This window comes from Euleptes europaea, chromosome 3 (assembly GCF_029931775.1).
Source record: "Euleptes europaea isolate rEulEur1 chromosome 3, rEulEur1.hap1, whole genome shotgun sequence".
Classification (NCBI taxonomy): Eukaryota; Metazoa; Chordata; class Lepidosauria; order Squamata; family Sphaerodactylidae; genus Euleptes; species Euleptes europaea.
Window position 1 is genome coordinate 57,929,209 of NC_079314.1, and position 23,107 is coordinate 57,952,315.

A 23,107-nucleotide genomic window follows, 5' to 3' on the forward strand; every position below is an offset into this window, starting at 1 on the left:
AGGTCTCTGAGGCGGTTTACAGTGGTATAATTCCATGAAAACTGTGATACCAGCTATGGTCAAGTACAACTATGAGCCTCTGTGCAGATGAGATACTCCTTAACTTGTGGCAGGTTTCTGCCCTGTAAAACATGGACAGTCTTGACCTGTATTCAGAATGCAGTCTGCCCAGTATGACACTTTTCCTGTTGACCGATAAGTAACCCTGACATCCCAAAAGCTGCTTGTTACTTACAAGAGATAACTGTAAGGCTTGAACATATATGGTCTCTCCCTGCTTGCTTTCCTTTCTCTCAATTTAATAGTTAATTACTTTAAATAATTACAAGGAAACTCTTTCAGGAAAGGAAGACACTCTCTTAAAATGAGGAAAAAAACACATTTTCATAATGAAGTCATTATGAGCAACACTGTAAAGTGCTGCCAAGGGAACGTGAAACAGTTAAACAGTTTAGGAGGAAAACTGTGTAATATGTTCAATATATGTTCAATCAGAGCCCTGGAATTTTTTTTTTAAGAAAGATCATTGACCTTGCAGCAGGGAAGTAGAAGCCATGGAAAGTTTCATTCTCTATCCCACCCCTGCAGTTTAATCTCTCCAAGGAATTCCTACTCCAGCCTGGGAAATTCTTGGAGATGGTGGTGGTGCATGGGGAGGGTGGAGTTTGGGGAGAGACTTTACCTAGAATCTGTGGTATACCACTGAATTTGCCCTCTGAAGCTGCCATTTCCTCCAGGGGAACTGATCTCTGTAGTCTAGAGATCAGTGGTAATTCTGGGGAAACTCCAGGCAGCTTTAATCTTTCCAAATGTTGTGTGTGGGGGAGAGAGATTAGGATTGTTTTGCATGTATTTGGTTATAACATGTAGCTAGTTTCTAAGCAGTAGGTGTTCAAAGCCATTTAGTGTGTTCCACCACTATTCTAACAAAGGTAGTTGGCATGATATATTCTGGCAAGGGGAGCCATTTGGGAATTCCATGAATGCTGTTGTAAGACATGGGAGGGATGCAAGTAATACTTTTTTTAAAAGAAGGAAGCTGCTTGGAAAATTGGGGGGGGGGTCTTTTCTTTCATCACTACTGAAAAGCAAACTCTTGAGTTTCCTGGTCACCCTTTTGTCTCCTAAGGATGCAAGCAAGTGACAAATGGCCAAAATGAAACATACCGTGTGATGCTTAATCTTTAATTAGCAGCCCTTTAACAGAATTAGCACATTAAGACCATCAGAGAGAACTCCCCGTGCTTATAATATTGATGTCACAGAGCCTTCCTGTAATGACTAATAAGAGTTGAGAGCTAAAGTATTAAGGACAAATCTATCACTGAAGACTTTTGCCTGTTTTAGAAAAAGAGTGAATGAGAGCCTTGCATAAATCTAAAAAAACACCATGGATTGGGTTCTCATGAGGATAAAAAGGCTAGTGTTAATAATTAACATGGAGAGTGAAGTGGAGTCAAATTAGCCATAATAGAGCCCAGAGTGACTGGTAAAGTCACCTCTCATTATTAAAAAGCTCATTAGGAAATGAAGAGGTGGCAATCCCACTGGGTTTTTCTCACATTTAGGGCTGTATTGGAGATTATTTTTCAGATTTCTTTGAAAAAGGGGAACTATTTGGTCACCATATTGTATACCAAGTTAATCTTCTGCCTTTGAAACATGGAAGGTTGGCACCTGCCTGTTGTTTTATGTAAAGAGCTTTCAATGAATTATAAATCTGTGAAATGGAAGGCCGTTTCTCAACACACTCAATAGGGGTAAATTGCCAACAGCTGAACTATATAATCTGGCTAATGTTGTATTTAATGAAATTGAGAAGCGGTGTTTGTTTTTACAGCTACTGTTGTTAAAATGCCGTATTAGAAATACCATAGAGTAGGGTGCAATACCAAGTGGGTTGCAACTGCAACTTCCTTGGCCTCCTCCCTGTGTTCTTTTCCAGAGTGCTGGACACTGTAGAAGATCCATCACAGTGTGGCAAAGCCCAAGTGTCAGGATTTTAGCCAAAATTATGAAATGCAGCAAATTTGCATAATGCAGATTTGCTGATATCAGCACGCACCTCCTTATATCCATACAAGAGATTTGTTTTTTATTTGGTACTTAATGGATTCGGTGCTGAATTTTTATTTACCTGGGTAAATATAATACTTGGAAGAGCTGAAAGTGTCATCTACCAAAAAACAAATCAAACCCACATACCATTTTTTGTTTTGTTGCACCAGATCTTTCATCAGAAAGCTATACTCGTAAGCTGGCTAAGCTCCTCGGCTTGGACATTCAGTGCATGACTTCCTTCCTAGATACATCAGTGTGAACTTACCTTGTCCAGTGTAAGAGCTGAGTTTAGTAATAGGAGCATTAATTACCGCTATTCGTGGTAGTTAAGTATTTGTTTATACTTTATGTAAACAATTGCATATTGTAATCATGTACAATCTAACTGGAGTTCCTTAGCTAATTACCAGTCATGTTCCATGGTTAATTTATTTCACCCAGCGTTGCAAGGTGATTTAGAAGAAGAGTGTATCCCCTCAGATTCCCTCATGATGACTACTAACCTGCTATGCAGAAATGTCTGTGCATGTGAGGTGAAGCAAAGCCAAGGATCCCCTCTAGCCTATTATCTCATTACTGTTTGTGTTGAGACTTTACTGTTGCTTTGTTCTGTTGTCTAGAACAGGTTTTCTATATCTGAGCAAAATATAAACCTAAATATATCTAAAAGGCTATTATCCATAAATCCTACATCTCATTTCACTTAATGGTGCTGATCCAGAGATTGTAGCACACTACCAGGCACATAATGGTACCAAGGCCCACCTAGATATGTAAATGGAGAATCTTCAAATCCAGCTTTTGTTTTTTGCTGGGTAGCAGCACTCAGTGTAGGTTTACACATGTAGATGTCTTGCTCTGCATATGCAAGCTCCCTCCTAGATCAAAGCTTTGATGTTTCAGAAGGGCACAACATTAGAAAATCCCCCCACCATAGCCACATATTGGAATATTGGTATTAGTTTTTCCCCCTACTAAAAAATTTGTGCCAGTAATTCTTCTTGTATACCCCCCAATTTAAGTAGTTTTAGAGCAAATTGAGGCTTTTCTGAACACACCAACTTGTTTTCTATGTAGCAAGCATAGTCCACTTGTAATTTTTTTCTGCATAGACCACATTGAGAGTAATGAGAATTGCACAAGAGTATTTGTTTTGTTAGGGTTTTTGTGGATTCCATTGTCCAGAGAATTGGTGCCTAGTATTTATTTTGTATTATTATTATCATCACCAAGCCTTTCTCTCCTGTGGGGACCCAAAGTGGCTTCCATCATTTCCCCCTCCTCCATTTTGTCATAACAACCATGTGAGGAAGGTTAGGCTGCGAGTGTGTGACTGGTCCCAAGATCAGCCAGCAAAGTTTCCATGGCACAATGGTGATTTGAACTTGGATCTCCCAGATCCTAGTCGAACACTCTAACTGCTACACCATGTTGGCACATTATATTTTAAGTAGGAAGAGGTTGGCCTCTTGTCCATATAGTGTGCAAAGTGTGTATGTTTATTATTTATACATTTCCATAGGAAACAGAAATGTCTTCACTGATGCCTGAGAAGAATAGAGAAGGAGTTTTACAAATGAGGTGCTACTACAGAAAAGACCTTTTTTTTCTAGTATCCATGCACCTCACTTCAGAGAGTGGGGGCATCCAGAGTAAGGCCTCTGATAAGGTTTTAATAGCTAAGTAGGTTCACAAAGTCTAAGAGCTGGCATTATAGGCCATCTAGTCCAACCCTCTGTACAATGCAGGAAATCCAGAGCTTAGAGCACTCTGAACTGTCCAGCTTCTTTTTGAAGGCTTCCAGTGAAAGAGAATCCCCCTGCCCAGAAATTTGCTCAATCATGAGGCTGGCAATTTTGGAGGTTTAACATTCAACCAAAATCTACCTTTTTGTAACTTAACTCCATTAGATCTAGTCCCAGAACAGCACCACACTATCGGTGCATGCTCTGTTTGTGACTGACCACAATCCTAAGATCCTTTTCACATAAACAACTGCCAAGTCAGATATGCCTCATCCTATACTTATTGTTTAATTATTTTTGCCCAAATGCAGAACTTTACACTTATTTCTATAGAATTACATTCTGTTGCTTTAAGCTTTCCCGTCTGTCAAGGTTATTTTTAATTTTATTTATATCATCTGAGGCGTTAGTTATTCCAGTTTTATATCATTAGCAAAACTAGTAAGGATTACCTCACCTCTGCATCACCTCTGTTGAAAAATATAGCAGCACACTTGAGACCTCACTCCAGAGTGTTAAAGTACTATTAATAGTACTCTTCAATGGCCTGTCAACCCACCTTATAGTACCATCATCTAGCACACATTTAAATAGTTTTACCAACCACAGTACCTGGAGGACTTTATCATATACCTTGGTGAAATCAAGGTAAAGTACATCCTTAGGATACCTTTGCTTGAGGCCATTTTGGGCTTGTCAGTTGAAATTATGCCTGGAAACAAGGTGTCCAATTAAGGCCTTTCAAAACTGGCCAGTAAACCTCTCTAATAAGCAACCTTTCTGCAGCATTCTGAGTCAATTCAAGTTTACAAACTGTTTTCAAAAGCAACCCTATATAAAGCATGTCATAATAATTTAATGTAGATGTGATCAAAACATGTATAACTGTAGGCCAGATCTTGTTTTTCCAAAAAGTATGCAGCTGTTGAACCAACAAAAGTTGGTTAAAAGTGCTGTGTGCTATGTGTGAGGTGGAGTACTATTAGATCCATGACTGCAGATGGATTTGACACACACATAGCACACAGCACTTTTAATCAACTTCTGTTGAAATTATTTTTGTTGGTTTTAGCCCAGTTTTCCAGCCTGTCAAGATCTCCCTGCATCTTGATTCTGTCTTCTACTGTGTTTGCTACCTCTCCTAATTTTGTATCATCTGCAGATTTAATGAGCATCCCCTCTATTCCTTCAACCAAATCATTTATAAAGATGTTGAACAACACGGGGCCCAGGACGGATTCCTGAGGCACTCCACTTGTCATTCCTCTCCAAGAGGATGAGGAACCATTAACAAGCATTCTTTGAGTGCAATCTGTCTTCCAATTATGGATCCACCTAACAGTAATAGGATCCAAACCACATTTTACCAACTTGTCAACAAGAATATCATGTGGAACCTTATCAAAAGCCTTACTGAAATCAAGATAAACTATGTCCACAGCATTCCTCTGATCCAACAAGGTAGTAACTCTCTCAAAAAAGGAGATAAGGTTAGTCTGACCTTGTTCTTGAGGAACATGTGCTGGCTGTTAGTAAGCACAGCCATCCTTTCTAAATGCTCAAAGACTGACTGATGGGTTGTTCTAAAACCTTTCTAGCTATAGACATCAAGCTGACAGGTTGGTAATTACGTGGATCCTTCTTTTTCCCCTTCTTAAAGATGGGGGCAACACTTGCCTGCCTCCAGACTTCTTAGCTATATTGTCATCCAGTAATACCTGAGTGTTACCTGGGTCAAGTTTAATCAGCCCATTACTACTCCCAAGTACATATTTAGAGTGTCCATTACTTCACCTGAGATGGATGAAAGTGAGAAGCAGAGCTGGGTGTCAACTGTATATTTCATTGCAAATTTCTGGATGACCCCCAACAACTGCTGTCTCCCAACACCATCTTTTGGAACTGATAAACCAGGTAGGAATGGAACAACCAGTACACAGTGTTCCAATACCTATCCCATGGTTGATCTGAGAAGTCTTAGATAAAATAGGGTCACACTTACCATGTATCTCTTCTTAAAAGGTTGCTAATTAGGTCAAGCGAGGCAGTTTCAGTTCCAAAACCTGTTTGGAAACTATGTTAAAAATTGATCTAAATAATTAGCCACCACCAAGGAGCACCTTGTTCCAAATATTTACAACCAGCTGATATTTCTTAAATAGAAGGGCTTCTTCAAGAGGGGACTTACATCTGCATCCTTCAAGGTGAATACGACAATCTGTTCCCTGGAGAAACATTAATGAACTCCCAACCCTAACCAAATCACTACCTATCCCAGCAAGCCATGATAAGCCAAGATGGGCAAGAGTCACACTAAAAGGTAATTGACCATACTTCTCTAAGCAGTTCATCTCCTTTATCAGGTTGCAAGAACTAAAATTCATCCTAGCGCTGGTGACCAGACTATACTTTGATAGCATTCTATGTGTCTGGCCAAGAATAACCAAGTCCAAATCACAGAGAATGTGAACAATTTTGTCTGTAAAATGTCTTGCAAGCAAGTCACAGCAAGCTTCTAGGTTATCCGCATCATCCACTTGAGGATTCAGATGAAAAAGTCTCCTTACCCACTTGGCGAAGCTCTGTTGGATGACTTTACGTGGATGCAGTGGTGACAGATAAGTACTCCGGCTTGGCTCTCATCACTTCCACAGAGTAGGTACAAAGATGTGCTCTAACTTGTATTTAGTCATTTTCACTGAGAATTTTTTATCCACTTGAGCTCTAACAGTTTCCCAAGCCATTTCATTGTCCCCAGCTCTTCAACAAACCATGGAGCAGAACAAGCTCTATATGAGAAGGGACAGATTGCCTAGAAACAATCATGTCAATAGCCCAGGTCAGAGTTCTTCAATTTAACCAGGGTTCTGACAAGAGTACCAGCCTTGTCAATAGGGAACTCTCCAAGCAGTCAGAAAACAATTTGGGTTCATTAGCCTCTGAGGGCAGGCCACCTTCATTAGCCTCTGAGGGCAGGCCACCCCATCCCTGCAGAAGCTCCAAGTCCACTTGAGCCTAAACCTCAGTAGGCAGCAGAAATAAACAGGAGTTCTTTTGTTTAAGCCTAATCCAGTAATGATCTACCCTCAGTAAGGTTGTTAACAGAAATATCCCTAACCATAAAGTCATCTGACATAATCTCCAGAGGAGAAGAAAACCAGATCAATTAGACGACCCACCCAAAACCTTCATTTAGATCCATCTTTCAAACAATATGGGTTTTTTTATTCAATTTCTTGCCCTTATATGGTCCCTAATACACAAAAACTGTGTTTGCATTTCCACAAGTGGCTTCAGTAAACCATTAGCAAAAAAATAATTATTATTGAATTCACATACGCTTACTTAATGGGAAAAGAGACAACATATACATGGTATTTAGCCAGGGCAGTAATTCCCTTTTTTCTAGGGTAAGGATTTGTGTATTTTATCAGTTTGAACACTGACAGTGGATGAAATCAGTTGGTAAGTATACCATTGACTGCAGTGAGAGGTGGATACTCTTTTGGAAGCTGAGCATTCTTTGCATGTTGTAGTGGAGTGTTCTGCACAATTTTTACAGTACTGAAGTACTCCACAGCAGCTGATTTACTGAAGGCCAAAAATGAAAAGGCTTATCTCAGCTTGAATGTAGCTGTAATGTGTGCTTCATGGGTAAAGGTGTAAGTTGGGTAAAGTATTGCCTTGTTATGATTAAATCCTTTCTGGTGGACTATATGGAATGATAGTATACCTTACACTCTAATGTATATCTATCTGTTTTGTGTTCAGTCCATGCTGGCATGTCATCATCAGTAAGAAATCTACAGTTGAAAAGTCCTTGAGCATCATATGATGGCCTTCCATATAAATTTTAAAAATTGTAATTTTTAAAACTGTTTTTATAGCTTTATCAGCAACCATAAGTGCCAGCATTGGTATTTAAAGTCAGGCTATAATTTTTTTAAATCAGTAATGCTCAGCCTTTTTCAGCCTGCAACCATTTTTGGAATTTTGAGAAGGGGTGGTGAGCGCCACACCAAAATGGCTACTACAGGAGGCAGAGCCAAACACAATACCTCCCTCCTCACTTCGCAGAAGAATCGCATGGCAACCACCCTGAACTTACGAGGCTGCCTTATTTATAGTGCTTACCAGTCTCCCTGCTACTCCAATGACTGGCTGCTGTTGCAGCCATGGAAAACTGTTTCAGTTGAATGAGAGCAACCAATAAGAAGCCCTTCCTTATGATGGCCCTGTCCACTTCTGAAAGGCTTGGTGGGTACCAGGCGAAGTAATGGCAGGTGCCATGGCACCTATAGGTGCTACACTGGGGAACCTTGCTCGAAATAAATACATTTGATCTGCTAGATCACTTTTTACTCTGTACAGAAAAGTGCTATTCATGGCACTGAAATGTGATTTGAACCTCAGTTCTGCTGTCACTAGTTATCTTTAAACAAGCCCTCCATTCACACCTACCTTATGTTACATCACAGTGCTAACTATATGGGGTGTGCATTCAGATATGCCTGAGCTGAAATTACTCCCAAAATTTGCTGTCCTGGGTCAGCTCAGGGATATTCAAAACAAAGCACTCATGAAATTTTGGAAGTAATGAAAATTTATCTCCCAAACTTTCAGGGGTGTTTCATGTTTGGGAGAGGCAGCAGGAGCAATGACCGTAGTGAAGGTAGAGAAAGAGAGCGTGCCACAGTTGTATTGTGACATTGCTGTGGTCCTTCAACCCTTCTTTAAACTCTAAAGATCCACTATGATAGATCTCCCAGTGAAATCCATGGATGGTAGACCTGGTGTCCAGACTAGGAGCAGGTCTAGGGCCCAGTTGTAGCAGGCTCTCTATCTCTCCCTTTCACCTCTCTCACCATTCCTGCCTCCAGGGAGGAGAGTGGTTTTTTTAAAAAAAACAACTTTAGTGCATTATTTTCAGGTGCTCATATTCCAAACCCAAAAATGTCCCTGAAATGGATTTCTGGAACAGTAGTAAACATTCCCAAAATTTCAGGATATCCAAAATTATGCCCTTTCCAAAATCCTGCAAAAAAATTAAAATATTTTTTTAAAGCACACCCCTAACAACCAACCTGTATGTGGAGCTGTTTGAACACACTAAAGATAATTGTGATCTTAGATGCTTTTGGCACAAGTGTAGAATTGTTAAGGAAATGAGACAGAATGTTGACTAATTCTGCCAAGAGGTCTATCCCCTGCCTGCTAAACATACGCTGAAGACTATGAAAGGTTTCACCAACCACCACCAATGCAGTAAGACGAGGGCTACTAGTGGTCTTACACACCATACTGCAGTGCAGGAGTCCTTGTGCATTACTAGTGCATCTAAACCACAGGAACTAGAGAATCTCCCTGTGTGGTTCCAGATCAGTACTGAAAAATAGAACACAATAGTTTAATTTTATCATAGGAGAATCATCCAAAGCATTTTGTTTAACAGTATACATTTCAGGAGGTTAGATTTTTTATTATGCTGATATATTTAGCAACTTTTTTTCTTGGGGTGCCCCATTTTTATTTTTATTTGATGAGCAAAAATTGTGTGTCTTGGGCATTTATGTCAAGCAAGCATACAGGATAGCTTCATCCATAACCATTTTCTCACATTACTTGTCCTTACATACCATCTTAAGATGCGTAAGCAGTCAGCAGATGTATGCCTTTGTAGGCTGGGAATTGTCTGAAAGATGTCTCAGACATGGGCTTGACCAACTAGCTTCCAAGGGTTCTCATCTCAGAAGTTGATTGTTATGAACAATGGTGTTACTGTACTTTATAGTACAGGTCATTCAGAACAATATGCCGTCTATACTGTGTACATATGCTTTATGCACAAAAGTATTTCACTCTTTTCTTCACAAGGAACATCCTCTTCAGGGAATTCATGATATCCTACTGCTCTGCTTTATAAAGGTGGGGGAGTACTTTAACATTGTCATCAATGAACTGTCCTGAGGAGTATGTGGTGTTTTTTTATAGAAGGCTCTCAGCTGCTCTTCAGAGCAGTTACTGAAAGCACATGAAGGGTTTATTAAATAGAAGGAATTATCAGGGGTTTATTAAATAGAAGGAACTATCTCCCATACGTCTGGCATGTCCTCAGTATTTAAGATATTTATATCCAACACTCTAAACTTTAAAAATTCATAAGGCAAACAAAAACAAACACCATATATTCTAAAAGTGAATGAAATAAAATTAGCAGCAGAGTTCCAGTGATAACAACAAGAAGCCACAGCATAAAATTAGCACTGACACTAAAACTAACAATCCTATAGTACATCCTAAGAGCAAAACTAGATTCTAATAATAAAAGCAGCTGTAGAGCTTTATAAGTACCTGGCAAAGAGAATTAACCCACTATAAATTATTTTGCAATGCAGTTTTTGGAAGGGCATTCCCACATGCTGCACCACTACAGAGAGGGCCCAGTCTCTGGAATAGGGTTGGGCCAAAAAAATATTTTTTTTGTAAATTTCAGGTTTATTTGGGCTTGATTTTTTTCATTAAACCTGAAATAAGCTGAATATCTATACCAGTAAATATGGGTATTCAACTTATTTTCGGGTTTCCTGAAAAATTCGGGCCCATTATAATCAACGGGGATGTTTTCAAAGCTCCTGGAGTCCCCATATTTGCAGTGTGGCTGCAAAGGACTCTCCTTCGATGTTCACCAAAGTTTAGTGAACTTTGGGACAAGGGGTCCAATTTTATGGGCCCGCAAAAGTGTCGCCCCCATCCTCCAGGCATTTGCGAGCAGAGCTGTCCATCAGTTTTCAGGTTCAAAAGTTCAGCGTTGCCAAGGACTGGTGGAAAGAGCCGATTCCAGGCTGGCACCTGAAAGTCTGGGGTCTGCCTTCGTTTCTGGGTCTCTTTGCATGATGTCCATGCAAATGAGCTTCCAAATGGAGGGAAAAGGCTTAAATGCAAGAGAAATAAGGCACAAAAAACATTCCTTTTGTTGGCAAATGACATCCCGTGAGCAATCCTTTATTGTGGTCATGAAAAATCTGATTCCAAGAGATGGTCACGGTGCAGGGAAACGAAGCCTCTACTCAGGGCGACTTTCAGTTTGAGAGCAGGTTTTCAGGGGGAGTGAGATCGGAGCCAGCCGAAGTCTCGACCACAGGGGCTGCCTGAAGGAGATTGCTCATCCATGTGGATGAAGAAATCTCCTTCAGAAGACTGGTGGTGTCAGCAGCTGTTGAAGCTGGCTCTTTTTATTTGGAGGGTATATCCCTCCCGACGGGACTGGGTGAGCCCCATCTTTTAATGACTTTTCTGCTGTGCAGACTAGTCTTCTGTTGGGCGATATACCTGGAAAGTTGGTCAGACCAAATTGGCTCCGATTACACGATCCCCATCTCAAAAGGGCCCCAACTATGGGACCCTAACAAACCCAGTCAAAAAAGAAAGAAAGAAAGAAAGAAAGAAAGAAAGAAAAAGAAAGAAAGAAAGAAAGAAAGAAAGAAAGAAAGAAAGAAAGAAAGAAAGAAAGAAAGAAAGAAAGAAAGAAAGAAAGAAAGAAAGAAAAGGGGGAGAAAGCACAGAGCCATGCCTCTGAGCAAAGTTTTTGGGAATCGGCTATTTGGCTTCGGCTTTATCCCCAGGTTTTGGAGTTCGGTAAACCCAAAATTTGCAGAAACAGCTAATTTCGGGTTTATTTTTGGTTTGGGTTTATCGATATGCACAACCCTACTCCAGAAGCCACCTTCTGCTGTTGCCCCACCTAACTCCTGAAATGAGTTATAAGCATATTGATGATGTTTTTCTTCAAATCTCCAGACAGTTTCTTCCAATGATTTCAGGTACATGTTAAACAGCATAGGGGACAAAAGGAACTCACAAGATCCCATAGCACAAAGATTAAGAAGTTGAGTAGCTATCCCCACTACTACCATCTTGCATTAGTAAGGTAGATAAGAACATGAATATCTGAGCATGAATATCATTGTTCAAGTTTCATCAGGGCAATCTGAGTTCCAAAACCAGGACAGAAAATAGATTGAAATAGATCTAGATAATCAGTGACATTCAAGTAAGCCACTACGGTGCTTGTCTGGGTAACATCTGGATTAGATTACTTCAATGCACTCTGTGTAGGGTTGCCCTTGAAGATTGCCTGGAAGCTGCAGTTGTTACAGAATGCTGCTGCCAGTGTTGATTGAAATGGGTCTTGGGGGCCATATCACGCCAGTCTTGTTCCATCTACACTGGCTTCTAATTTGCTTTGGGGCTCAATTCAAGATATTGACCATTAAAGCCCTGTACAGCTTTGGACCAACTTCCCTTGACAACCACTTTCTCCTATATGAGCCTATCCATTCACTCTGGTCATCTTTGGAAGCCCTACTTTGATTGTCCCCACCATCTAAGGCTAGACGTGTGGCAACCAAGGAAAGGGTTTTCTCAGTCTTGACTCCAAAACTTTGGAATTCCTTCCCTAGGGAGATTCGCATGTCTCCCTCTATCAATGTCTTCTGCCAGTGGGTGAAGACTATTGTTTTGGGCATACCCCCAATAACAATTATTGGCCCTCCTCCTTGGTTCTGGTGTTATTTGTTTATGTGCTCTTATTAATTTATAATTTTAAATGTTCTTTTTAATTGTTCAAATGTTTTAGTGTTTTTATGTGTGCCACCTTGGGGACCCTGATTGGGTGGAAGAGTAGCATAAAAATGTTTTCAATCAATCAATCAATAACACGAATTCAGGGTTTTTGTTTTCCCATTGCCACTCAAGTCATTGGCCAGCCTGCTTTATCTTATCAGTAAATCAAAGAGAATAGACTCTGCTGTGTGAAAGAGTGTGCCTAAGAGTGAAAGTGTCAATTGCCACAGTCATCTCCAAATACCAATGGTGGTGAGCCTGGAGAAAATACTTTGCACCCCAGATACTTTCAATCAGGCAACTGAATGCTGTCACCCTCCCAGTGCTTGGCTTCCAGAGTTGGTGCTGCTGATCCGGTGATAGTTAGGTAGCAGAAATTGAGATACTGGGGATCTCTCAGTAGCAATTGCTTTGCTATTCTGGCGGTGTCCGTTTTAAGTTTCCTGCCGTGGCAGGTAGAAGCAGAGTAGGTGCTAAGAGCTCTGAGCTTGATGAAGCGTAGTTTCTGAACCCAGGTGTTCTCCAAAGAAAACAACCCCCAAGCGGTAGCCTAAATAGAAAAGATGCTGCCTAAATACAAGTAAGCCCATATAAATATTTTACATCTGTCATATCTTTAGTGTAGGAAATTAAAATCCTAGCTGTTCCTTTGTCAGCATTGGAAGCATCCTTCTACTCTTACAATGATACCTGATGTGTTATGGGGAGGAAGAAATGGAGTAAATGTGTACATTGCTTTGCTTTTTTTGTGATGTGGCAGTCTTGGTTATCTCTGCAGCGTTTGCATGGTCCCTGTCCCCTTTCCCCCACCCACTTCTGTAGTATCTGAGTAGCAACACCTGCCATCCTCCCCTTGAGGTTTGATTAAAGCAAATTCCTTTGAGCTGGGGGTTACAAGAGGGCATTTCAGCAAACAGTTCAGAATGCTGAGACATCCACAAAATGGTTACAGTGGAATTTTTACTTTGTGCTGTCTTTCTATTACAGTGACCAGATAAGAGAGAAAACCAGAGATTCTACCTCAGACAGGGCACAGAGGTGTTGTCCCCCCAGGCTCCCCGAAGCCCTAAAAAGCTGGTCTGGAGCCCACCCAGGTACAAAGTGGGATATGGCACAGAGGACTGTAGCTTGAAGAGAAATCAGACATCATCTCTCTCTCATCTTATGCAGATTCTCATACAAATAGAGCAAGTGCATGTCCAGTGGTGAGAAGATGATTCCCCCTGCACCACATCCCACTTGTTCCCAATGGTCCCCCAGCCCTGAGGAGCACCTTTTAACTGAAGAGGGAGAAATCCATCCCATAAACCCATTCTGCTCTTGATTCACTTCATCCAATTGAAGAATTTCCTTATATTGGTGAGGGGAACTTATATGTTGAGCTCATCATACAAATGTGCTGCAGTCTGTTTTTACAGTGCCTAGAAATAACATATTTAAGCACACACACAAAGTCCTCGCGTTTAACGCAGGATAGATAGTTAACATGCCCACAAGGGTTATATTGTACAGAGGCCATAGCTTAACCCAGCTCCTCAGAAAAACCAGGAACTGGCAGAAGGCATATGGCTGAGTGAGCAGCCATTCTGTGTGCTGCATACGTCGCCTGAGCTCTGGCCCCTTCGGGTCTGGGATCAAGGTCCAGGGGAGCCGGGGAGCCGAGAATATTTTAATGAAGTGGCTGGGTTCAGGGAAAGGTGGGAAATGAGAAGATGCAGAGGTGAAGGTGTAGAGTACCGTGTTGTGGCAGGAAGAGCCAGGACAGTTGCTGGCACTAAAAAGACATGTATGAGAACAACAGCCAAAGTGTCTGGAGAGCAGGTGCACGGGGAGGTGCTTCCCCCCCCCTTTTTTCTTTTTTGCTTATGGCATTAATGAGTCCAAGTGCGACAATTGTCAGCTTATAACGGCTGAGTGTTTGCCTCGCTGTTCCTTTACAACAGCAACACGCTGCTTCTTTCATATATTTTTCTTTCTTTAATAAACCCAACACTTGCATGTTAATGCTAAGGAAGCATAAAGTGTACAGTTGATTTTTAGGAGTCAGGAGCAGGCACGTGTTACTAACCATGCAATGTTACGCACAATTACTCCAGTCTGTTGAAATTGATGGGTTTAGACAAGAGAAATCCTGCATAGGATTGCCCTGTAACAATCCAAATATCTTATTCAATTCCAGTGTTGGATATTAAGGCTTTTAAAAAACTTTCCTAGTTTACCTTCTTCCCCCCAGCACAGGGTTGACTGTCCAGGAAACCTCAAACAGTTGCTTGCAGTAGCAGCAGTTTAGGGAACACCAGTGAAACCATGAGCAGTCCAGCAGGGACACTCCAAGATCTGCAAGTCTGCAGAGTCAGTTGTCTGGCAGTTGGAGATGCTGGGATGCCCCGTTTGGGTTGTGCAGTACAACAATGAGCCAGCCCCATTCATCTGACTTTTCTTCAGTACTTCCTATGGGTGATGGTCATGGATCAACTGTCCCCTCTTTTCAAGTTGCATTAATTTTCTGGTTTATTTGAGCAACTCAAAAGAATGTGTTTAAACTTTTTAAAGTGCAAAGTTAAGGCTTAAGGAGCAGACACTGCTAATCCCTAGAATGTGTTAATTTTAGAAAACACCAATAGAGGTTGTACATGAATTAAGTATATAGATGATGTTTCAACGCTTCCATTTTTATCGTGGTTATTCGGAAGATCCTACCAATGCCTTGGTTGTGTAAAGGTCTTCCTTCTTTTTTTGCTGGCTCCTGTAAAGCACAAAATTAGAGTTGCCGAGCACTCAAACAAAAAATTAGGGAGTACCGTAAGGGATTATCTGGAGTGTGAAGACTTCCAAACTAAAAGCCCTCTAACTAGAAGGCCTCTGTGAGGCCTTCCAGTTAAAAGTTCATTTTCTCCTATGATTTGATTTCCAATCCTTTCCAGTAATGCAGCAGTTGCTTATGTCAAGAGATCTAGGCTTTCGATTTCCTATGCCTGGAATTTTTTTGAAAATGAAAACCAGACATTAGTCGAATTACTAGGTGCTGTGGCAATTAACATTTTTCTTTACTTAACTGTCAATGGTGAGTGTATCTATTTTTTTTGTTTTTGTTTTATACTGTGTTTTTCTATATGATCTTAATAAAAGTCAAAATCAGGATAAATTATACATATGCAGTCCTGTGCCCAGTTAGGCATGCTTAGACCTATTAAACTCCATGGGTTTTAAGCAAAAATAACTGAGTTTAAGATTGCAGCCTGCAGCTCCAAGTTAATGGCTTGTATCCAGTGATGCACCAATGGAAAGCTGTACTGATGCAAGAGGGAGGAAGGTGAATTTCACCCTCTTCCTCACTGCTGTCCCCTAATACGGATAGCCTGTCTTCCAGATTGGTCCTCCAGCCTTAGAAGTGTTCTTTCTAGGGAGCCAGAAGGGACTCCGGGAGCCAGAAGAAATATCGATATTCTGTTGACATTCCTTTCAATACTGTCCAGATAAAGTGTACTTCACTAGGTGCTTACCAGTTAGAAAAGATGGGTGTTAGCCATGTTCTATAACTGAGCGTGTGTATGGCCACCTGATCCTAAATGCATTCATTGAGGGGGATCCCTGCACGAAATCTGGTAAGTTTTAAAAGCACTGTCAGATCAGCCTTAAGACTTGCTGCACCAAATATGTAAGTGCTGCTGTTGAGGTCTGTTTTGGCTGAGGTATCAATGACTGTGGGCAAGCCACGTTCACAAAACATAGCATTAGGCTGCCATTGTGGTGGCCTCAAGGCAGAATTGCAAGCAACTGTTGTTGAACAAGCATTAATTGAGTGTGGAACCATTCTGAAATGGCATTAATTACTGAATTTAATCAGTGCTCTTCAAACCCTGCATGTGGTAGAACACTTGTCAGGGAATAATTTCAGTTTCTTTTCAGCCTCTTGTGATGAAACCTACGGAAGTAATTGAGAACTTTTTTTTGTGTTTTATTTTTCAAGCACTTTTGTGCAATGGAAAGTTTCACAAGCACTTGCAAGAGATTTTTGTTCCCTTGGTCATCCGCTACATTGATCTCATGGAATCATCCATTGCCCAGTCCCTTCACAGAGGTCTAGAACAAGAGTCATGGCAGCCAGTCAAGTAAGTGTTTCTGGAAGGCCTAAGTCAAATACACCTGTAATATCTTGAGTCCCAACTTGGTTTACGGTACTCCTCAACTATCTTTTTTTCATTTTTTTTATTGTACTCCTGCATTGTTTGTTTCTTTACAGGACCATCACCAACAGTCTTCCCAATGTAGCTCTTCCAAAAGTTCCAAGTTTGCCTCTTAATCTTCCACAGATACCTAGTTTTTCTGCACCAACCTGGATGGCTTCTTTATATGATTCCACGTGTGTATTCTTGACTGATCTTTAAACATTTAGTGTGTGTGTGTATGTGTGTCAGCTCTGCACGGCCTTGCTGGTGTCATGTACAGCTGTATTTGGATTGCATGGTATTTGTGATAATTTGGGTGGAAATTACAGCTTTTTGGTTGAAAGCCAAGCATGGAATGTCATTGGGTTGTTCTTTTTGGTGCGTAAAATCTCAGTAGGATGTTACTTAAAATTAACTAAGCAAAGGTTTGTTGTGGTACACAGCAGTCATCACCCTTAATTACATAATTGCTCTTATTTAGTTAATAAGCAGTGTGGAGACACTTTATTGTACTGAAGGGTCAGTTGTTGTTGTTTTTTAATGTTGATCGCTCTTTATGTTTTGGCATGTTGTTATTAATGCACTGCATGTGCCAAAGAATCTTGAAAACAGCATCCATAACTCATTGCGTTTTTCATGAGGCTATAAAAATCTCTTTCTTTTTAGTAGGACACTCGTAGCATTAATAGAGTTCAACTCCTTCTTAATTAAATTGTGGCTGTCTGAATTTGCTTCTTTCTTTTTGTTAAAAGGGAGGGAATCGGAATAGCTTTTCATACTTTAAATGAACAATTCCACAATTATGCATTTCATGATACAGCAGAGGACAATTATTAAAAATTTTAAAAGGGCTACCTCATAAGGATTTCCATTAACATTCTGAGAAAATGAGCTTACAGCATTATGGTATATCTCTTAAACTTAAAGCTTAATTAGCATTTGTGGTAGATATACAAACACTGTTGATGTCTTGTTCCATTACCATTATTTCACAAGATTATTACTGCTTATGTAGTGATCTAGGACGTCATGACTTAGGACTTCATGGCTGCCATAACAATCATAGGGCTGATCCAAAATATTCTAGTCCAAATGTGTATAATTGGACATATGTTTGATTTTCTTTCCTAAGAATAAAGAACATGGCTTGGTAATGAGAGAAATTTTCACTCTGCCCTTGTCATGGACCAACCATTACCTGAAGTTTAGACTGGTGGACCGTTACCTGAAGTTTAGACTGGTTGACATTGGAAGCCTCCACAATGATAGTGGTGGGGCAGTTAGGATGGTCCACTCTGGTAGGCCAAGGGATCCAAAGAACTTCCTACTGTCTCTTGGGGATTTTCTACTCAGCAAAGTTGGTGCTCTGGTCAAACCCCTGACCTGTAGAATTTTGAGATAACAATAGATATGATGTCTGTGGACATCCTTTTCCTTTCTTACCAGAAGCTTGGGGCAATGAAATGAATGGGTAGACTGTTAGACCACAAGTAGAGGACAACTCAAAAATAAATGCATCCCAAAGCACATGACAGCGGGTTATCATGCCTACTCTCTGGAGGTGGCAGCAGCAAAGTAGGCTCTCACTTCTTCTCATTCATCTGTACAGTGCTATCTGGCAGAGATATTTCAGATTGTGAGGGGGCTTCTATCTTGAACCCATGGGTATGGAGGCCCAGAAAATAGACCGGTGTCATGGATATATACTTAGATGCCATGGTTGGTCCAGTTAAATAAGGATGCTATTGGAACACAGACTGATCCTAGCTGTATAGAAGACTTTCAGTTAGTAAGGCCTAATAAAGTGGGAAATCTTCTTAAAGGTGTGTGATCCACCATATCTAGACTTGACCCTTGTGGCTGATAGCATCTAGCTGAGTCAAGTTGGCCATGTAGGTCTGGGAACTTTTAAATGCCACTGTTGGAGGTTGTAGTTTTGATTGCTTTGAAAAAGCGGTCATGAGATCGATTCCTCCTGAAGAAGATGCTCTGGGGATGAATGGCCTAAATAATTACTACCTAGCAATCACCATTCCCTTTCGGAGCAAGGAACTCAAGCAGATAGTGGCAATACAGCTTCAAGATATCTTGGACAAATTATTTAGACCTATTTCGATCTAGATTCAGACCTAGGTTTGGAACTAAAACAGCCTTGGCGACCCTGACTGATGTTCTTGATGTGGCATCTATCAGCTGATATGCCAGCTAGGGTCATTCCTTAGTAAGCACGATCTGGCCACAGCAACCCATTCTCTGATCATATGCAGTTTAAATTACTATAGTGTACTTTACATAGGGGCCTGCTTCTGTCTAGAAACATCAATAATACTGATGTTTGCTGTTGAGCATCTAGTTGTGCCATGACTGTGCAGAGTATGTGCTGATTGGCATTCTATGTGCTTGAAGGCAGAGTATATACTAGCTAAATCTGTGATGGAAGCTTTTCTTGGCAGGGATGGTTCACTTCATTTACTGATGAGGCAGGAAAACCAAAATACTGTCTTGGGTTGACTGTGACCCATTTCCCTAGGTAGTTTCCAGCCCCACTCCTTCGTTTTCCCCAATGAGAGAGGGGGGGATTTATGTAATAGCTTTGATTTTTTTAAGAGATTTGCAAAACTAAGGCCTAAATAATATGAAAGTTTTATTATTCTTATGTTACATGAAACAATTGGTCCATCTAGGCCAGTATTGTCTACTTGGATTTGCTGTAGCTCTTTGATGGAGGTTTTTTGTTGGCCTGCTACCAGATTACTTTGAATTTGGGATTAGACCTTTGATCTTCTTCATGCAAAATATCTACTACCATTGCCATGGCTCCACCCATAAATAAATAGTAAAATTAATTCTGAGCACTTTGGAGCAAAATTAACTAAAATGTCAGTAATTATAAACCTCTAACAACTAGAATAGCAATAATTGAAAAAATTAAAAAGCTAATTTCTTGCTGATGTTAAAAGATTACACTTAATGTCTACATCATTGTGTTTGTGATTTAGAAATATTAAACCTTGCTGAGTCTTCCAGCCCTAGAATTTTACCAACTTTCAGACTGCAATTAAGTATAAATTTTAATCTGGCTGTAATCAACGAAGGGTTAAATGTGCTTTGCTGAACAGCACCTGTGCTTAATCCAAGTGAGATTTCTCACTCTTATCAGGATCACATTTGTGACTTTATTTAGGGTTAGATCTGCCATGAGGCTTATGTTTCTGTATACCTGGGCTATTTCCAGTGATGAAGTATATTGTTTCTTCCCTGTTGGCATTTCTGCTCACATGCAAAAGATTTTTTTTCTATGTGTGGTTAAAAACAGTACATGTGTTCTTTTTATCTATCATTACAGTCACAGCAACATCATTACTTTGTTTTCATTTGTTTTTGCTGGTCCTCCTCTTTAATGGTACATTTGGGGCATTGTGCATTAAGGCTGAGGAGGTATTAAGAGAGCAAAATGCCTCATGTAGTATTCAGCATTCTGCTTGATTGGTCCCTTGGGAGGTTAACTCTGAGGACATCTTGGCTAGACGTGAAAAGCACGGTGAATTATGTTCAGAGTTGTCTAAGGAAAACAGGCTGGAAGCAGGAGGCAGTTAGAACAATGTGTTAGGGAGGAAGGTAAGAGCATTTAATTAGCCATGATAGGAGTTCTCCCTGAAAGATACTCATTTATTTCCCTTCACTGTTCACTTAAGCAGTTCTAACCAACTGCCAAAGGGTTGGATCTGAGGCTTGCTTTGAATTTTCAGGAACGTATTCATATAAGATTGAGGGGGGGGGGTACAAACTAAAATTCCAGTGGGGTTTGAATTGGATTAAAAAGTACAGACTCCCAAGGAGTGCAGAATAACAACCTAAGCCTTGCCTCTGTTTATGTCCCTGGTTGAGATGGTCCTCCGCTGAGCAGCAGTTTCCTCTGGCACTCAGAGTTTTTTGATTAATTGAAAGCCACTGGTCTTGCATGAATGGAAGCTCCTATTGGGGAGGAACACAATCCACAGTGGAGGATTGCCTCTGCTACAGAATAGGGTGCAGCACAAACAGAAGCAAGCCTTAGGGCCCAAGCTTGTATTTCAACAGATGATAGGGAGTTCATGCTTACAAGACAGAGCACTGGCCATGTGTGTAGAGAAGTTTACTGGAGAACAAGGGAGTGTTTCCTGAAGCACTGGATAAATGGATTAAGATAAGTATTGTTCGTAGCCCCCCCTTTTTTCCGTCAAGTCACTTCTGACTTATGGCGACCCTGTAGGGTTTTCAAGGCAAGAGATGTTTGGATGTGGTTTGCCATTGTCTGCCTCCACATCATGATCCTGGTATTCATTGGAGGTCTCCCATCCAAATACTAGCCAGGGTGTGTGACCAGCCCAAGTCACCCAGAAAACTTCCATAGCGTGAGTGGGGATTTGGCCCTGGGCTTCCCAGGTCCTAGTAGTCTGACACTTGAACCTCTACAGTATGCTGGCTTTCATTCATAGCTCCTACTTCCTACTTGGGAGGGGCTGTAGCTCAGTGGTAGAGCATCTGCTTGGCATGCAGAAAGTCCCAGGTTCAATCCCCGGAATCTCCAGTTAAAAGGACCAGGCAAGTAGGTGATGTGAAAGACCTCTTCCCGAGACCCTGGAGAGCCACTGTCAGTCTGAGTAGACAATACTGACTTTGATGGACTTTGAAGGATCTGATTCAGTATAAAACAGCTTTGTGTGTTCATGTGTTCCTAGGTAATACTACATAAAATGGCTTGTGTTAGGAATGGGGTCAGCATGGGACCCATATGAGTTGAGCACAGTAAGTGTGATATACTGGTTAGTGCTTCAGACTCAGACTGGGGGAAAATCTGGGCTCAAGTTCCCACTCATCCATGAGACTCACTGAGTGACTTTGGTTCAGTCATACTGGTCTTTTACATAGAAAAGAGCAAGAGTCCAGTAGCACCTTAAAGACTAACAAAATTTCTGGCGGGGTATCTGAAGAAGTGAGGTGTGACACATGAAAGCTCATTACCCTGCCAGAAATTTTGTTAGTCTTTAAGGTGCTACTGGACTCTTGCTCTTTTCTCCTGCTACAGACAGACTAATACAGCTACCCATCATTTTATTTTATGCATTCTCAGTTTCCTCATGTCTAACTTCCTGTTTCTTTTGTGGGGGGGGGGGGTTCAGTTATGCATGTGTTTGGCTCCCTCTGATACTCAGTTCGACATCACACAGCTTTAAATGAAGCATTTCTCCCTGTAGTTTAAATCTGCAGCTTTTTGTACTTCGTAAAAACTGGTATTATATCAAATTGACTACTAGAGAGAGCAAAATACGTGCATAACTGGGGAAAAACCCAGAAGAAACAGGGAGGCCTTTTATGCATAGCTGTTTTCGTCACAGTCACCCCTCTGATGACTTCGGGTCTTTGTTGTAATTATGCATGCCATTTCCGACCGTCAGAGGTCGCCTCACTCTCCCCCTGCATTTCCCCACGTGTTAAAAGTCGAGATAAAATAGGTCCTGAGAAAACACAGGGGGAGACTGAGGCGACCTCTGTTGGTCGGAAACGGCATGCATAATCACAGCAAAACCCCAAAGTCGTCAGAGGGGTGACAGCGAGGGAAACAGCCATGCATAAAAGACCAAAGTTAGACGTGAGGAAACAGAGAAGGCATAAAAGGCCACTGTCTCAGCCTAACCTACCATAGGATGGGTTAAATGAAGGGAGAACCATGTATACTACCCTGAGATCTTTGGAGGGAGGTCAGGATAAATTGCCTGTTCCCAGGCCCTGCAGGGTACATTGTTTTGCCCTTTGTTCATGGTTCTTGCCTTATGAATGGTCAAGGTTTCAAAAGAACAGGAAGGGATTAAAATATATCAAAAAGTTCAAGTCACATTTATAATTTGTTTAATTTTTGAAGAGTTAGGGCTTCATCACAAATTATGTACAGCTTCCCCAAACAATTATAGTATTGTCATGTTAAAAACCCCATCCCAGAAAATATTTTATTCACATAGCTAAAAGGATGGGGTGGAATGGAACAACTTTCTACTAATGGAAGTGGGGAGTGAATTTCACAGATTCTCCCTTTTCTGTTGTTGATCTCCAACTCTTAATGGTGTTCCTGGGTGTTCCCTGTCTCCCAGGAGTAGCATTTGGAAGAACATTTGGGGCTTCAGCCGGTAAAAAAGTCTCATTCCACTGATGGACATCCCTTCTGCCAGCAGAAATTACTGCTGGAAACAACCCATTCAAAGGCGAATTTTTGCTTGACTGCACTATTAATCATATTGGATTTTTTAATGAGTGTGTATCATGCTTATATTTATAATTTTATTGTTGTTACCCACCCTGAGCCTGACTTGGCTGGGGAGGGCCAAATAGAAATACAATAAATAAATAAATAAATAAATGAATGAATGAATAAATAAATAAATAAATAAATAAATAAGGACCATACTTCTTTGTGTTGCCATAGGTTTCCTTTCTTGTGTTCTTCTGAGTTTGTTCTTTTTTTCTCTCACCTGA

The 23,107-nt window shown here is 40.8% G+C and overlaps 1 protein-coding gene across 10 annotated transcripts in view; it reads left to right on the top strand.

The window, feature by feature from the left end:
- The window catches only part of CADPS2 (calcium dependent secretion activator 2), a 401,370-nt gene that overhangs the window by 301,993 nt on the left and 76,270 nt on the right, over nucleotides 1-23,107 (top strand). For 7 of the 10 annotated variants that reach the window (XM_056846115.1, XM_056846117.1, XM_056846119.1 and 4 more), the window contains exons 19-20: nucleotides 16,399-16,540; nucleotides 16,672-16,791. In XM_056846115.1, the coding sequence (XP_056702093.1) occupies nucleotides 16,399-16,540; nucleotides 16,672-16,791 (262 nt within the window). The remainder of the gene's footprint in view (nucleotides 1-16,398; nucleotides 16,541-16,671; nucleotides 16,792-23,107) is intronic. The other 3 variants (XM_056846122.1, XM_056846123.1, XM_056846125.1) reach the window with 1 other exon arrangement.